The 18,901-nt window shown below is 42.1% G+C and overlaps 1 protein-coding gene across 1 annotated transcript in view; it reads right to left on the bottom strand.

Moving 5' to 3' along the window:
- Positions 1-18,901, bottom strand: part of PPP1R12A (protein phosphatase 1 regulatory subunit 12A) — a 204,056-nt gene that overhangs the window by 84,113 nt on the left and 101,042 nt on the right. Inside the window, exon 4 of the mRNA XM_067559898.1 lies at positions 747-906. Within this exon, the coding sequence (XP_067415999.1) occupies positions 747-906 (160 nt within the window). The remainder of the gene's footprint in view (positions 1-746; positions 907-18,901) is intronic.

Below are 18,901 nucleotides of genomic sequence, written 5' to 3'. Positions count from 1 at the left end.
GACAAAACTGTACATAGAAACAACCTACTTAAATACATACAAAACAAGCTGAATTTAAAATATAAATCAATACAGATGACTTTAAATCTTGTTAAAATATGTAGAATCTGTTTGGCCCACACAAGGTTGTGCTTAGGTTTATGTGACCCTCTTGGGTAATAGGGTTAAGCACCTCTGAATCAGAGGAGAAGAGAACTCTGAACGTTTACAGCGGGGAAAAACTGAGTTCTCTTGATAATGATCTTTTCCTTAAGTAATTCTTCAAATTTTAGAATGAAATTTCCAACTTTCCTCCCCTCTGTCAAACCTAGATAGCTTTGGACTGGACAATAGCCTCTGGACTACTCTTACTGCATATATACAACAGAGTAAAAGATGGTTTTAAACCATGTGTATTCTCCCAAAGATGACAACAAGCATTAAAGAAAGCTACCCTTTTTCCTTAACACTTTAAGTCAAAATATGCTTCAGAAATATGGATATTTCTGTCGTATTGATAATGAAAATTCAAATCTAATATGTACAATACTATCAAGTTTTGAATGACTTATACAAAGACATGACATTGTATAAAGTTTCAACATTGGCTAAAAACAGGAAACATAACATTAATAGTAAATCTAAAGATTGCAAGCTTCCAGGATGCAATCCAAAAACTTTCAATAATATGAAAGCCAGGTTATTTTATACAGTATCAGGACAAGCTTAGAAACATGTAAAATCTACCATTTAGAAACAATACTTACTTTAAAACTTCTGTATACCCTTTAGCAGCAGCTACATGAAGTGCTGTACCACCAGATTTTGCATGCCTGACATCATTTATACGGCCACTGTTAAGCCACTGTCTTGCATCCCTAAGCATTATTCGTTCTTCTTCTTTTCGAGCTGCCTCTATATCAACCCCTAGTTGAAAAAAGAGAATAGTTTTATTTCAAACATAAGCTCATCATTCACTGATAATTCCTACACATTCCTTGCATTTTGTGGTAAAAACAACACTGGCTAAACTATATGATTAATGGTTTGGGACAAACATTAAGTGGATCTTTGAAAATACACCATGAGAAAGTGTGGGCATATATATTTTAACATAAATACATTATTTTGTATGCACAAATGCTTGTTTTTTCACTCAAATCCTCTAGAATCATTTTCAGAGACTTACTAAAAACTGGCCTTTTAATTTTAAGCTTCCATTTCTAAGGTAATGATGATTACTACAGTGTCAAAAATTGAATGATTAATTTTTGTTAAGCTATCCCACTACTAGATCTCAAATAATGCAACGTAATTTCCTAAATAATGCAGCTTGTGATAACTGTTGAAAAATGGGGGAGAGAGGGAGAAGGGATTCCAATTGTGTATGCAAAGACATAATAAAGACAGTGGCTGCTGAAAATTTTGTATCCCAAAATTAAGACATTTTTACAGTTATTGATGCTTTCCAGAGACCCTTTCGTAAAAAGTAGTTTCTAGTTTCTCTTTGTGAAATTATGATCTTTCACCTATTAATCCAGTCTTGGAAAAACACCTTGCCAGCTAAACAGCAGCAGCAAATCATGAACCTTTCCCCTCACTTCTCAGAATATAATACAAGTTTTACAAAAGACTGTATATTGCATCTCTCATATAAAGTACCACAAACTGTTTTCTAAGAAAGGGCAGAATAGAAAGAGCACTTAAAGATCAATGCAGCAATTTAAATACAGTGTAAAAACAGAGTATGAAGTTGACAAAAGGATGCTGAAGTGCTAAAAAGTGAGAATGTTACCCATCTCTTCTACAGCATTTTTCACAAGTAGACGTTGAAGTGCTTTACAAAGGATGTCAGTACCATAATCCCCGTGTAAGTAAGAAGCCCACAGCGCAAGCATTTTAACTGACTAACTACAGTAAGGGGAGTATAGAAGACTATATTTAACAGTGAATGGGAAAGAGATGGGGGCTGTAGCTGTGCAAGTCTGACATTTATGCGTAATAAAACTGGACTCTAGGATAGATGAGAGCAATACAGAAGGAAAGAGATCTAGAAAGCGTGGTTAACGAGCTCAAATCAAAATTGGTTGACTTCAGAGAACATGGGATGTTTGACTGGCATGCAGGTCAGGCTTAGACAAAATGCTCTTCAGTTGTGATGTGCATTGCATCTACTACAATCTTGAGCGTGCTGTTTTAGATCTCAGAAATGTTTACTGTTATTTCTGTTACTGTATTGACGACAGGCTCCAAACAAGATGAGAAGTCCACTGTGCTAGGCACTGCACAAACACAGATGATTGTCTACCCTTAAGATCTTACCATCTAAATGGATGAGAACACAGATGGAGAAGGATAAAGTATTTTTCAGCCCCAATGTACAGACAGTGAAGTGCAGCAAGATTAAAAGACTTGCTCAAATCACACAGGAATTAAATCCATATCTCAAGTCCCCTCTTCAGCACCATAATCTCAATATCATCTGGACTGGACTTCACTTTGAAAGCTATCTTCAAATTTTACTATTTAAGTCCCAAAAGATGACAGCAACTTCTGGCTCTTGTTGATGCCTTCAAGGCAACTAACTATGAGTTATTCCAAAATGTATTTACCATGTACTTTGAGGGTTGCGAGTCAAGCCTCAGTATTGAAGACAATGATAAACAATTATAATGCAGCTATCAACCATTTAGAACATATGCAGAAACTGAATGAGGGGCTGACAGAGTCAGGAGGTGTTCTTAATATCCAGACAGAAAAATCTGGGTACATAGTATATGATAACTTCATGTTATTTCTGTCTGGCATATGGTATTTGGAAATGCTAAAATTGTGATTTTAATCTGAAAATTCTCACCAAGTTTTATTAATAAATGTAGCATTAGAAAGTCAGAGTTAATGTTGCGTAATGAGAGCAACAGGCTTGTCAAACTGAACATGAGTATCTGAGAATATTAGTACACTGCTATTGTTGAACTGTCAAGACGGAAGTGGGCTATTGACTGGAGATCAGTATTATGTTGGATGTAAATTTTGCTTTAAGTTATTATTTCCCAGCATTTTAAATGTCAGTGATGAATAAATACTGTATGTTTGAGCAATGTTAACATTAACGCTTTTTGTGAGATAATACTATAATGATTTCCATCAAAAATGCAGTTCTCAGCACTAAACAGCATACAACAAAGAAAAAACAGAAAAAGAATACTATGTCTATATCTAAATTGCATAGAGATTTAGATAGATTGAACGTAATTACCCAAAAAATAATTTGGCTAGGACGCCAAAATTAAATATCTGTTTTTGCAAAAATCACCATGTGGTTTTTAATGTCCACAAGTAGACAACACAGTAATTTGTTTTATGATAGTATATGGCAAAGAACAGCTACTTATTTTGTAACTGTTGTTCTTCGAGATGTGTTGCTCATGTCCATTCAGAATTAGGTGTGTGCACGCCACATACACTGGTGCTGAAAATTTTTCCCCTAGTGGTATCCATAGGGCCAGCTCCAGTGCCCTCTGCAGCGGTGCGCATATATAGGGTGCTGCCGGCACCCCTCCCTCTCAATTCCTTCTTGCTGAAACTCTGACAGAGGGGAAAGAGGGTGGGTTGTGGAATGGACATTAACAACACATCTTGAAGAACAACAGTTACAAGGTAAGTAACAGTTCTTTCTTCTCTGAGTGCTTGCTCATGTCCATTCAGAATTAGGTGACTTACCAGCAGTGCCTCCGGTGGCGGGGAGGAGTTCATAGACATGATGAAACCCAGCCAAACCCAGCGTCATCTCATGCTTGCTGCGTGATGGTATAATTGGACATAAACGTATGTACTGAGGACCACATAGTGGCTCTACATGTGTTCTGAATGGGTACACGCACCATAAAGGCCGCTAAAGATGCCTGCGCCCTTGTGGAGTGGGCAGACAGGATAGCCAGGAAGTTGGCCCCCGCTTGCTCATAGTGGGTCCGAATACAGGCTGTAATCCAGGACGAGATCCGCTGGGACAACACCAGATGTCCCTTCATCTGGTCAGCGATTGCAACAAAGTTGCATCGAGTGGCAGAAGGGTTTGGTCTTGTTGATATAGAAAGCCAATGCTCTCCTCACATCAAGAGAGTGGAGATGCCTCTCCTCATTGGATTTTTGGGACTTTGGATGGAACACTGGCAGGAATATGTCCTGGTTAACATGGAAATGGGAAACGACCTTCGGCAGAAAAGCTGGGTGAGGATGAAGCTGCACCTTGTCTTGAAGAAAACCGTGTATGGCTGCTCTGAGGTCAGGAATTTTAACTCAGAGACTCTCTGTGTCAAGGTGATCGCCACCAGGAATGTCACCTTCCAGGGCAGATGCGTGAGGGAGGAAAAAGGCAATGGCTCAAATGGCAGTGCCATAAGTCTTGAGAAGACGAGGTTTATATCCCACTGAGAGACCGGGTCTCGTATCAGCAGAAAAAGTCTCTCCAGGCCCTTGAGGAATCTGCACACCATCCTGTGGGAGAAAACCGACTTGCCTTAGATCAGAGGGTGAAAGGCAGAGATTGCTCCTTTGGCTTTTGGGATGAGAAAGTAGTGGGAATAGAAACCCCAAGCATTGAGGGACCTCTTCCACCACGCCCACACACAGTAGGACCTGCACCTCCTGCACGAGGAGTTGCTCATGAAAGGGGTCCCTGAAGGAGGACGGGGGGGAGGGTGGGAAGAAACTGGAGGTATAGTCAATAGCCACTGTGCTTAGAACCCAGCAGTCTGTTGTTATGGCCCTCCAAGCCGGGAGGAAAGATGCTAGGCGGGAAGAAAATAATCGGGAATTTGAATCCTGAATAAAGTCTGGTAGATCGCTCTCGGGTGCATCTTCAAAAGCCTCACTTTCCCCCCAAAGGATGGTGGCTCAGCCCTGATCTCGAGGCAGAGGCTGGCAAATTGCCCTGATGGTGTTTATAGTTCTTGTGCCTCCTCCTGCAGGGCTCCGTCTGGGTCTGACGCCCAAAGTGCTGCTGTTGAGAGGGCTTGAAGTGCCTCCTGGACGAAGATGGGTGTAGAGGCCCAATGATCTCAAAGTGGCCCTTTAGTCTTTCAGCCCATGCAACCTGGCATCAGCCTGTTCTGCGAAAAGGGCAGTGTTGGTTCTGGATGCTTTGTGATCAGTGTGAATACCAGTGAGACACGGTACGCCCGATTTGCAGATCAATAAGGTTTAATGTGCAAGGTTTTCTATAAATATACTAGTTAGATACAAAGCCTAAAATTAACTACAATATATCATACTCACTAAGCCTGGAGAGCTAAGCAGTCACTCAGAAGGCTGTATACAGGAACGGCTTTCTTCAGGGGCCCCGCCAGCGAGTCAGTGGCCTCTGGTCCAACTGGCAACACCTCCCACGGAGTCAGGTGTCGATGGAGCGCCCCCCCTTTGTCTACATGGTGACTACTTATACCCTTCCATAAACAACCTTCACCTAATTATCTTTCTCTCATCATATATGCTAATTACCTACATTGGGTTTCCACCCTTAACTACATTCCATTCTCAACATAATAATTGGGATCGTCAAAACAACATCTGGTGATAGGAGGGGCGGAGTAAAAGTATGCCTCTTGGCAATAAAACAGTGTACCCCAGATGTTCAAGGATAACTTCTTGTTCACATCACCGTTATCTATGTACAACTGCAAGCATACGGTATCTGTATTTTGTCTTGTTATGTGCTGTGCTATGCAGAAACTGAGACATCTATACTGTTATTCAGTCTCTGCCAACTGAAAGATGTCATGCTACGGGGTCAGAATAGCTAAGCAAGCAACTGAAGCTATGCTAGGCCTGTAGGACAGTGGTCAAGCAACTCAAATTGTACTAGGCCTCCGACAGGCAGAACCATTAAACGGGAGATCCTGGATGGATTGCTGACTTCCGTCAAAAGACCGGACAATTGGAGCCAAGATGCTCTCCTCATCGACACCGCAGAAGCCATTGCCTGTGCCACCGAGTTCACTGCGTCCAATGCTGCCTGTAGGGAGGCTCTAGCCACTACTTTCCCCCTCTTCCAGGACTACTTATAATTCCTGCTTGGAAGACTGCGGGAGGGAGCCAGCGAACTTTTCCAGTGATTGCCAGATATTAAAATGGTTACATCCCAAAAGCGCCTGCTGATTAGACACCCTCAGCTGTAGATTCGCTGTTGAGTACACCTTGCCACCAAATAAATCTAATTTCTTGACCTCTTTATTCTTGGGTGTTGAACTCATTTGTCCCTGCCTGTCATGCTCGTTAGCTACTGCCACAACTAGTGAGCCTGGGGAGGGGTGCATGTATAAATATTCAAACCCCTTGTCAGGCACACAATATTTCTTCTCCACCCGCTTAGATGTGGGAGGCATGGAGGCTAGCGTCTGCCACAGAGACTTAAATGAGCTTCAACACCCCATCGTGCACTGGGAGGGTCACTCTGGAAGATGCTGTCCATGCCAGGACACCAAAGAGTTCATCCACTGGCTCAGAAAGTTCCTCTATTTTGAGGCCCAGGTTAGCCGCTACCTGCTTCAACAGGTCTTAGTGCGCCCTGTAATCGTCCAGAGGGGCGGCATGAGAGGGACCCTCTACAGCCTCATCTGGCAAAGATGATAAGGAGGCAGGAATCTGAGGGGGAGCTGGATTTTCCTCCCTGGTCAGTGTGGTAACCGACGGGCTACTCAAAAGAGTCTTTCCGGTCCGACCCAATATCTACTTCCAGTGCCGCGGCCAGGCCCTTAGAAAATTGTAGTAGCAAGGCACTCGCGGACAACTGATCATATGGCATCATGGCCTGAGGGAACCCCCACGGATTCCAAAATGGCCAGGGACCTAGCCACTGTCCTTGCTGCCACCCTCCCATCTGCAGCAGCATGGGGAACCCAATGGGCTGCTTGAGGGCTTGTCCTTTGGGGGGGAGTGAGTACTTCCTCTCCCAAGTCCAGGGAGCTAACTGCTGGCAACCGTGGGGGTGCTGACACCACGTGCTTCTCCGTGCCAATTCTCAAACATGTGTGCTCTGGCAACAAGGAGAGGTGTCAAGAACCTGAGCACTGTTTATGCCTTGACTGTGTCTTGTCCTTAGGCTTCTTATAGGGACTTTTGCAGTGCCAGGGCTCCAGAGATTCTCCACAGGGGCTCGCGAAGCAGTCCCGGGGGTTTGGAGAGTGCCGGAGTCCTGAAGATCCACGTCGGTGTTCTTTGGACTGGTACCAATGTTCCAGTGACTGGCGCCTGGCATCCAGTGACTGAAGACTTGATCCCCACCTATGTTGATGCGGTACCGGGGAGCGGTGCTGGGACTCTGGTGACTGATGTAAAACCAGCATGGAAGGAAGAGGCTATGGTGGAACCAGCGCTGGTTTTCCCTTCAACTGGTCCTTTGCCTGGGTCTCTGAACTTCAGTGCCCTGCCCTACCCTCCTGCGATGTAAGCTGCACTGGCAAAGCCAACAGGTCCTTCATTGCCTTGAATGCCTCAGGTGTAGAAGGGACCCGTAAACGGTGTGGGCCTCTGCCACTCCCCAGATTTGGAGGTGGCACTGGAGTTGGGCTCAATGCCCTCATGGGCAGAGACGTTCTCAGGCTGAATCAGCTTTCACAGCAGTGCCTGAGCTCTTCTTAACCAACTTTGGTTCTTTCTCAGTATGCGCCTCTCTCTTCTTTGGCGTCGGCGATGTCGATTGGTGCTGTGGGCACCGACACTGGGGGAGCACTTCTGGTCGATGCCGCTGTACTGGATGCCAAGTCCTATCACGGCCCCGACACTCGTTTGAGTGCTGATTCCATGAGAAGGGCCTTGAGTCTAATGTCCCAGTCCTTCTTGGTTTGAAGGCGAAACCCTTTGCAGATCTTACACTTTTCGCGAAAGTGAGCTTCCCGCAAGCACTTCAAACAGCTCTTCTGTGGATTGCTCAATGGCATAGGCTTCTTGCACTAACCCTGACCCTGTGTAAACAACTAACTATCAACTACTAACTCTGAAACAACAACTATATATACTAAATAAAACAAAGAACCATTAGGAATACTGTAGCTTGCAGGAGCAAGAAAGTGTTTCAGCACCATCATGGGCGGTAAGAAGGAACAGAGAGAAGGGGGCCGGTGGCGCCCTATATACAAGTGCGTATGCACACTGCTGCAGAGGGTGCTAGAGCCAGTCCCACGGATACCATTAGAGGAAAAATTTCCAGCACTGGTGCATGCGGCATGCACACACCTAATTCTGAATGGACATGAGCAAGCACTCGAAGAACTTGCAGTTTTCTTGTCTGTAACATTAAATTAGTTTTCCATACCTCCTTCTCTGATAATCTACAATGTGTTTCAAAAAGCATTTCAGCAACCATATCTTTGCCTTTATCCTGCAGTGAAGTTATTATGCTAAATTTAACATTTCCATGGTAACAAATATGGAAAATCAGGATTTAACTTAATTGCAGGATCATGTAGAAAGAGATACTGGGTTGAAAAAGACTTGTCTCAAACAAGAATCTATGCTCACACTTAAGAGTATATTTATTAATATAAATAATATATAAAGGGTTAATAAATTATAGATGTTGCGGACAGAAATAATATGCGTTATAGATGGTTATAAACACATCAATAGAAGGTATTATAGACAGTTATAAGCAGCCTATTGAACTTTTGGACACAATCAATTAACTATTAACTAAAACATCAATCATTTATTAATCCTTTATAAAAGGATGATGGATATAAAGTCTGGTCAAATGCACGATACGTAACTCAAAAGGTATACTGAAAACCTACTTAGCCAAGATGCTAAAATTTACAAGCTACATGTACATACAAGAGACAGTAGCTTCCTTGGCGAAGCCTTGGTGGAAATTTAGAATGCCTCAATTTCTGAAAGGAATGGGGGAAAAAGGAAGTAAAGGACATCCTATATTCACCACCAGACCAAGGGCAGACTGATTTAAGTCAAAATGACTTAAATCAGCAAGCAGTAAACATTGGTTTAACTCATCAATTTTAATCATGTTTTGCATTTGTACTTTTTAATTATTTTCCTAAAGAAAGACTGATTCTGACTGGTTGGGAACCATTAACACATGCTGATTTGCAACTAAATATAGTCCTTACACTAAATATGGTGCTTCCTTTTGCTAACAGGGAAGATACATTACATCTGTACACATTTATTTAAGCAATTATACAGTTTAACTTTTTACTAGATTAATTTTTTTACTTATGATTTAAATTCAATTACCAATGCACAACAGCACTGTAATCTTTTTTATTAAATAAAACTACCTTAAATGTGCTGGATAGTTAAGAAAAAAGAAAACCTGTTCTGCATTTAAAAGGAACAGATTTATTAAACAAAGGAAGTAGTAACATCTGTAGTTAGTGAACTGAACTGATTGTTTCTGGTTACCATGTCCTTCAAGATTTTAGAACTAGTACGTCTACTAGAAAGGCTACTGCTGTAAAAAGCTGGTCTAGCATGGCAACAGACGGTGGTTCCAAGTACTTAGCAAATGACTTCCAGCACTTCCTTTAAAACGTGACAGAAAAAACGTCTACTGCTTAACATTAGTAAAATCATTTAAATTAAATACACAAAAGTAGATTATAAATAAGTTTCGGTCTTAACATACCTTGCCAATTTCAAGTATAATGTAAAGATTTTTTAAAAAATAAGCCTGTATTTAAATAAACAAATTTAAATGAAAAAAAATTCATTGATTTATTTTTAAATTATTGATTTTTATCCATCCTGCCCAAACCCTGTCAAAATCTTCTGATTCTCTTCCACCCTCAGCAGCAGCTTTAGCTAGGTAGCACTTGGTGAACACTGAGCTTTTCCTCTCATTCCTCATCCCCGATGAAAAGACTCCCCATATTCACTTCTGTCCCCCACTGGCCCTCAGGAAGAGAAGTTGGTCAGCTACCCTCTTTCCCACCCCAAAGGTGAGGTGTAATCCTTGCACAGCTCCTTGCTCTCTACAGGTTCTTTGCTCACTGCCTAACTCTTCTTGCCGTTTTTTTTTTTTTTTTTTTTTTTTAAAGTTAAGCCATTTGTTTGCCTCTGCTTTCCACATTTATGTCTGTCTATTGTTTTCATTCAAGTTTCCTCCCTTTGTCTTCACAGCATCTTTCACTGAAGAGTTATCCTAATCTTTTTTTCCAGGACAGCACCTCATCTTTCTTGCTATTGTTCTTGCCTCCTCAACCCATTTGGTATATTTCTCATTTTGTCTTCCTCCAGCCATATCTTGATAAATTTCAATATCTGGGTGGGGCAGGGGCAGGGTCTCCCAGCTGGGTGCATTAAGCAGGTAAACTCCATAGAGTACCTGGATCAGAGGTGGGGGTGGGGGCTTAATGGAAAATTCTGAATATTGCACTTCAACTTATGCCAAAGTTGAAGGGTGTGCCGGGGGGAAGAAGAGGAGAGGTGGGGGGGGGGGGGAGGATGGTGATGATTCAGAAAAGAGAAGAAACAATGACTGAGTTGGTGAATCTGGAAACAAAGTGATCATGGAGGAGAAGGGTAGCAGAATGGTCCAAAAAGCCAATCAGCAGAAATTCAAAATATCTGAGTTTAAGTTGTAAAATGCACAGTGTGATGGCGTCACTAGTGTATAGGGGTTGTGAAGGTGTGCTGCTGCACCCAGTTCCTACCAGGCCAATTACCCCAAGGCACTTTCCACTCAGAGTGCCTGTGAAGCCTCTTAGAGCCTATGTGGCTGAGAAACAGTCACATGAACTTTAGGTCCTGATCTCCTTAAAAAGTAGGCATCTCTGTTCAGTTCAGAAGGAGATGAGAGGGACCCCTGCAGAGTCGGACCCACCCATGTCTTACTACTCCTCCTCCCAGAGAAGGCCAATTTGTGTTCGTCAAATTATTACTTCAAATTCTGGATAACTGAAAGGAAGAAAGATATCTGAGGGGTTCAGATACTACAGTGATAGGTTTATGTAACCATTATATACAGATTTAAAATAACTGCAAGAGAGACACTTTCACAGAATTCTCTCTTCACTAAACCATTAAATATATATGCAAGAGTTCATAAAATTGTCTGCCTTTTTTGAGTGATCACTATTAAAGTTTGAAAGAAAGTCAAACAGACTGAAAGAATTTGTAGTTTGTAATAGTCTATTTGTAAAGTGCTTGGCAATCTGGAGGAGAGGCACATTATTATTATATTACTGATTTGAGCTTCCTGTTCTTGCCTTATAATTATTAGACTAGTAAAATGTAATCTCTGTACAGATTTATAGTCACGTGAACATGGACATGACTAGGCCTGTGGGACAGGATCACTTCTGCAGGTTCACTCCCCAAACTGCACACCCCGCCCCTGGTCCATGCCTCCCCCCTCTGCATCGGGCCAGATGTGTATGTTTGCCTCGGCCAGGGCCAAATGATGTGTTAATCCAGCACTGGATATGACTATCCGTTTGGAATATTCCCACGACCCACTGGAGGTCAGGACCCACTGTTTGGGAAACTGACCAAAAGCAGTTAAGAAAAAAGCCTCTCTGCAAAACAGATGCTGAATATAATGACATTTGGGAAAATGTAAATATCTCCATTGTAAAGACTGAAAATAGAGACTTAATGTAGTACATTTATGAAAGTAACATTTATGAAGCTTGAGTTGACTTCAAAAGTCAAAAATATTTTCCCAGTGGTTCTAAATACAATTAAAAAAGCAGCACCCTCATTAAAATATGAGTGTTCACTGTTGAAGCACATTTTATTTATTTAAATTATTTAAAAGGATTACAGTAAATTTAGGATTGAACAACTTTTAAATTTCAAATTTAATTTTGTACACATTTTTAAAAGAAATGTATTTAATTCAAATAAAATTGATTTCAATAAAAAAATCCAATTTTTAAAAATCATTAATTTTTATTCACCCTGCCTTCAGGGTATGATACAATGCATATATTTGTTGTTTAACTCTTAAACAATGTGCTAGTTTTTCCACCTTTGTTATTTTATTCCTGACCATTTGATTGTTGATATTCTTTTGGCAGCAACAGATGTAATTCTTTTAATATTACATATGGTGGGCAGTTTATGATATCTGCCTGATTCCTCATTATGGTACTAGGAATTATTTTTAAAAACTTAAAAGATCAGTGCTAATATCTGGTGAATTTTACTTTACGTTTACATATAAGAATACATATACAAATAATTTATCCTTGTATGTGGAAATGACTTGCCTAAATAAGCTTCTATTTACATTTCACTTTCTTTACTTGTGATAAGTACAATGTTTGTAATAGTGTTAAGTTTCATATTCATTGCACACTGACCCCTTTTATAAACTACATGCCAGAGTCCTGATCCTGCAAACACTTTTGCACACAATAAACTTTTTGTACCTGAGTAGTCCCAGTGAGTTCACCTGTGTGTAAAGTTAATCATGTTCGCTAGACTGGTGCCCAAGACCTCTTTCCATCAACAAAAACAGAAAGCTTCCAATGATTGCAAGGGAGGAACTTCACAATTTAGAAAAAGAAAAAACTCCCCACAAAGGCCTGTATTTGCACTGCTCAAGGTTAGTCTTATACACATGGAGATCAAAGAATTCTTCAGATTAAACATGAACTGACACCTGTTTTTGCTGACTAAGATAAGAATTTTAGACCTTTGTTGGTACACCTACCAAGCTTCTGTATCTCACATGTGAGTTCTGGCTACAAAGTACTGAAGACTGTAAGCTTACATTCTTTATGATATAAGTGTCACAAACAGGACAGAGTAACTTTCCACAATCAAATTTCCACAGTCAAACAACACAAGGAAAGGGTGTGATTCAGAAAATGATGTGCCAATTTAAATAAAACATCTTGTTACAATTGGCACCAAAATGTGAGATGAACTTTTCATGTCATAGAACAGGAAGAAGATATACTCAGAGACACCTCAAATTATTACCCCCAGTATATGAGCAGAAATTAGAATATAAACATGTTTTATATTATTTAAATGGAGTTTCCTCTTTGCTCAATATTAAGAGTGCAGGGGAGGGTTTTGAAAAAAACAAACAAAAACAAACCACTGCTTCTCAATCATGCAAAGTACTTTCTCCAAATGGCCCATAGATGGCGATGTGGTGCCTCACATCTCAATATTTGACTATTCATTTGCAAATGCTTGTAAACTTTACCTCAGGTAGGCTAACAATTAAAAAACTGTTAACACAAAGGACAGATTCATAAGTTATGTTTGTTCAGCAAGAAGTTTTATAGAGTTGTTCTTAAGTGGATATAAATTATGCTACTCAGTATTTTATGAAAACAAAAAAAAGTTAAATGCTGGATCACTGTTTCAGCACACTCTAGGCAACATAAAGCCATGTTTTATAGGCAGAATATCAAAAAAACAACCCAATTTTTACTTTATGTTTCTATATATAAACGGAATAGTAGTATGCATTTGTAGGTATATTAACAAAGTCGAGTCAAACACTGCATTTAACAGAATACATACACACACTTCAATTATGTACATTGAAATACAACTATATACCTTCCGTTAAACAGAGATGATCTCATTCTTTTTATTCTGCATAACTGAGGTGGTAATCAGGAACCTTTGACCACTTATCTCACCTGGCCTCTGCCCACCAACACTTACTCTAACATTTCAACACTCACAAGCAGCTTCAAGCTGTAGTTACAAAAAAAGAATCATGCTGACATTTCTTCTCTCTAACAAAATGTGGATGTGTTTCCCCTCAAAGTTACTCCTGCCCAAAAGGAATAGGCAAGATTTGGTCCTGGTCAGTAAAAGCTTCTTTATATGAGAATGTCATAGTCTCAGTTTAGGGCAACTGCACTCATATTCTCCCACCATGGTCCAGCAAGGGTACCTGCTTTTAGGTTTCTAGTTCCTCAGCTGTCTCTTCCCTTCAGCGGAGAACCAGGCAGAGAATACTTAGTCCTGCCATAAGTGCAGGGGACTGTACACGATGACCTCTTAAGGTCTCTTCCAGTCTACGATTCTGTTTCTATGTCTCTTCCCGCTCTTGAATGGGGTTTTCTAGACAGAACAGTTCCCTGCCTACATTGAGAGTTCCCCAGCAAATCAGACTGCCTCAGATACTAGATAGAAGGCCAGGCCTTTCCTGACATCAAGGATTAGCAGCAATGCCTGCTAGCAATTTAGATATGTTTTTTGGTGGTAGACATGTAGGTGAATCGGTTGATTGATACAGAACTCAGAAGAAACCTTAAATAAGAATTTGGGGTGATGCTGCAGTGTGACCTTGTCCTTAAAAAGCACTGAAGCAGATGTATGCCATCAGAGCCCTACTGCCTCAACCTATCATGCTGATATGAGATGGCTATGAGGAATGCAGTCTTCATTGACACATGGAGCAGTGAGCGGTAGCCAGAGGTTCAAAGGATGATCTTGTGAGGCATTTAAGGAGCAGACTGAGGTCCCATACTTGGACATTGGACTGGAGGATTGAGGTTTCCAGCCCTCTGGGGAATCTTGCTATGGTCAGGTGGGCAAAGACGGAAGAGCCCTCTATTGGGGGGTGGAAAGCTGTGATGGCTGCCAGGTGGACTCTTATGGAGCTCTTTGATGGTCCCGTGGTTTTCAGAGTTAGAGTGTAGTCCAGTATATCCAGAAGTGATGCAGTCATCAGTAAAACCTATCTGCAGTCACACCAACTGGCAAACCACGTCCATTTTTGAGAATACATATAGTGAGTAGCTTTTTTCCTGCCATGTAACAGCACTCTTTTTATGTTCTCTGAGCAGGCTGTCTCTAATTCCATGAGCCATTGCTCAACCATTTGTTGATACAAAGCACCATAAGATTGAGATGAAGAATCTTTCCGCCTTCCTGAGAGAAGAAATGGGGAGCGGTTGGTTAGAAGAATAACTGGAAAGCAAACAGCCAGCTGTATCAAGTAAGGAAACCACATTTGCTAGGCCAGGTTGGAACTATTAGGATTCTGCCTGTGTCTCTCTTTATTTTGAGCATAACTTTGGCTATTAGAGGAGTCCAGCAGGAATGCGTACAGGCAACTTGACAACCTCTGAAGGTGAAAAGCATCCCCCAGGGATTGATGACCCAGTCCATTCTTTGAGCAGAAGTGGCTGCATTTTTCTGTTTCATTCTGCGGTGAACAAGGCTATCTGAGGGGTGCCCCAGGGACAGAATATATAGTGTAATATACCAGAGTCTATTTCCCTCTTGTGATCTTGGAACTAGTATCTGCTGAGTGCATCCGCGATCACATTCTGAACCCCAGGAAACAAGCGGTGATGGTGATCCGGTTGCATATGCACCCATTCCAAAGTTTGACAGCCTCATGGCAGAGGGAGGGGAATCTTGCTTCTCCTTGGCAATTGATGTAAAACACATGTGATATATTGTCTGCCATGATCTTTATGTGTTTGCCCCTGATTAGTGGCAGGAACCGGAGCCAGGCACATCTGACTGCTCTGAGTTCCAGCAGGTTCATGTGTAACATCTCCTCTTGCAATATCCACTTGCCCTGGGTCATGTAAGTGTCTAGATGCACTCCCCACCATAGCAGAGAGGCATCCATCGTTATGACAGCCACTGGAGGATGTCGTGCAAATGGTACTCCTGTGCATACATTATGATGGCCTTTCCACCTGTTGCAGGATTGTTTTAAAGAGAAAGGTATGGAAAGAAGGGTATTTAAACTGTCTGCTTGGTGAATAAATAGTACTGAGCCATCTTTGAAGGCAGTGTATTCAAAGCCTCACATGTTCTGTAACAAAAGTTGTGGCTGCCATATGTCCCAGTAATTGAACAGAGTTTCTGTCCATGGTTTGGAGACTGAGCTGAATTTTGTGTGCTGTTACCGAATCAAAGTGTGCCCCTATGCATTCCAAGTTTTGTACAGGGGTCAAGGTGAATTTTTGTCTGTTCAATTGCAGGCCCAATTTGAAGAAGAGATTTATAGCCTCAGAAGTTGCCTGACATTCAGTTCCCCGGGGGTGGAGGGGGGTGGGGTGCCTTTCAATTACCAATCATCTAGTAAGGGTATACTAAAATACCTTTCCTATGGAGCTGTGCTGCTGCTACTGATATGACTTTTGCAAAGACCCTCAGAGAGATGACAGACCGAAGGGGGTCCCCAATACTGACAGTGGTCCTGGCTAACAGTGAAATGTAGGAATCACTTGTGGGATGGGTAGATAGTGATGTGGAAATATGCATCTTGAAGGTCGAGGGCTGAAAAATCAATCTCCTTGCTCTAAAGACGGAATTATCACTGCAAGTGTCACCATTTTGAATTTGTGCCTTCACATAGGTGTTGAGTAGTCTCCAACCTTTTTTTGTGTCAGGAAGTACCTTGAATAAAACCCCTTCCCTCTGTGTTGTATATGGATTGGTTTGATATCTCCCAAGAATAAGAGAGTAGCTATTTCTTGATGAAGCAAGCTCTCGCAGGAGGGATCCCTGAAGAGGGACAAGGAAGGAAAGTTCAATGGTGAAAGTGAAGTGGATGGTGTATCCCATGGAGATGATCTCCAAAACCCACTTGTCCGTGGTGATTGACTCCCAGGCACGCCTGAAGAGGTGAAGGCGTTTGCTGAAGGAAGGAAGCCTGGTGAATCAGTATAGCTGAAGAGGATGAGGATGGTAGTTCAAGCCCATGACCAACCAGTGAAAATTGCGGCTGGCAGGCAGACAGGTGTGAGGCAGGAAGCTGAGAAGTGGACAGTTTCTTCTCTGAAATCTCTGCTTCTTTTGGTGTGGCTCATAGGACTTCTGGGAGGTAGGGAATTGGGACAGGGTGGAATCTCTTGCAGGTGGGTGTGTAAATACCAAGAGAATGAGAGGTAACTCTAGAGTCCTTCAATGTTCGCAGAAACTCATCCATGCTATCTGTGAACTTAAACCCATCAAAGGGCAGGACCTCTATTGCAGAGGTTCCTAAACATTTCTTATCGTGTACCCCTTCCAGACCTATCAGTTGCCCCCTCTCATCACTGATACTTGGTATGTTCTTCTTAACACTACCTGTCATTAGCCACCTGTCCATATTTGAAATATATTGATAGTGCGACATATACAACCAAAAAACCCTCCTAAGTTCTGAGCTCAGTTAGATCGGACAGTTGCTGGTCAACTCAACCTACACTTTACAGTGATTGGAGGTGAGGGCTTTGTATGCCATGGTCTCCACGTATCTGTGTTCTCGCTGAAGTACAGCCTGAAGTAAATTAAATTACCATATTTTATATAATAAATTTCCAGAGTTTTAAAGCTTCGAGTAAACTATTATGCAAATGCAATAAATAAAACAAACAACATCCACCATTACAGAATTTCTCCCACAAAGCCCCAGAGATGTCTCGCATAACCCCAGGGGTATACATACCACAGTTTGGGAACCCTGTTCTAGACCTCTTTTGGGAATCCAGATAGTTGGAGCTAAGAAGCTCTCCTCATTACCCCTGCCATAGTGATCGACTAGGCAGTAGAATCAGCGGCATCAAGGGAGGCTTGTAGAGCTGTCCTGGCAAGTAGTTGTCCTTCCACAATAATTGCCTGGAACTACTCGCTGTGCGCTCAGTAGGCGATCTACAAAAGTTCAGCTTGGCATAAATTCATGTGGTCATACTTTGCCATTAATACCTGATAATTGGTGATTCTAAACTGTAAGGAGGACAAGGAATAAGATTTCCTCCCCAGTAGGTCCAGACACTTGTAGTGTTTGTTATGAGGCATGGTTTTCAGTATGATGCTCTCCTCCATGTCCATTCACTGCATGAACTACCAAGGAGTTACGTGAAGGATGGGAAAATAAAAAATCTGAGTCCTTTTCCTGGATGTAATATTTACCTGCTCTTTTGAATAGAAGCTGGGGTATGCCCAAAGACCTTCAGTGAGTCCTAAAGCACCTCATTAACAGGCAAGGCTATGTGGGCTGATGAGGATGAGTGGAGGATATTGAGCAGCTTACATTGAGGCTTTTTCACTTCCTCAAGGGGAATCTGTACGAATCTCTTGACTAGGTCCTGGAAGTGCTTAAAATCATCCTCCAGGGATGGAGGAAGAGGCTTGACTATTTCATCCGGAGATGAAATGGAAACAGTCGCTGTAGGACAAAACTCTTTATTGGCTCTAGCCTTCTGTTTCGCAAAGGATTCCTCTGGAAAATCAGGTCTCCTGGAAGGAGTAGGTGATGCATGTTGCCCCTCTCTATGGTGGGTGGTACTTAATGCCCTGGAAAATTGTTGGCGGTAAGCTACTCAAGGGTCCCAGTACGGCCATGGTGGAGGTGAACAGGGTATGATAGGAGACATCCAAGGGTGCTCATTCCAGCACGATGTTGGTAGCAATCGTGGGTCGCGTGCAGTTGTAGTTTCAGGGGAGGCTTCTTGGAAGGGGCCTCTGTAGGAATGCAGGGGAGAACCCTGAACTGACACTTGAGAGACTGAGGCAAGGTCTTCATCGGAATCTTCTTCCTCAACCTCAGAGCTGGAGGAAGAGCAGAGGTGCACCCGGGAGGCAAACTAAGGAGCAGAACAGATGTGGGTGCAAAACTGATGGGGGACTGGTGGGAAAGCATTGATTTGGGGGCTGCAGCAGAATTACTTGCAGGGCAGAGGCATGGGTGATGATAGATTTCCCCTCCTTTTTCAGAGCACTAAGCACTACTGCTACATGGATTTTGGGCAGGAGGAAAGGAAGAGAAAGAGAACCATAACGTCATACCACACAACTGTTCCTTGGTCAAATCCTTTTCCTCCTATCATTCCTTTGGCTGACTCTGGCCATACCTGTTCTCAGATAGCTGGGAGCAGCTGCAGTGTGAAGCCAAATGCTGGCTGCAATATGAACACAAAAGTGAATAGCAGTGCTCTTCCTTCTTCTCCCTGGCCAGACTCAGGACTCCCACTTTCTTCTATTG

The sequence above is a fragment of the Emydura macquarii genome, unplaced genomic scaffold (assembly GCF_026122565.2).
Source record: "Emydura macquarii macquarii isolate MOO-44397 ecotype Brisbane River unplaced genomic scaffold, CSIRO-AGI_Emac_v2 contig_2205, whole genome shotgun sequence".
Classification (NCBI taxonomy): domain Eukaryota; kingdom Metazoa; phylum Chordata; order Testudines; family Chelidae; genus Emydura; species Emydura macquarii.
This window is presented reverse-complemented; position numbering and strand designations above follow the sequence as displayed.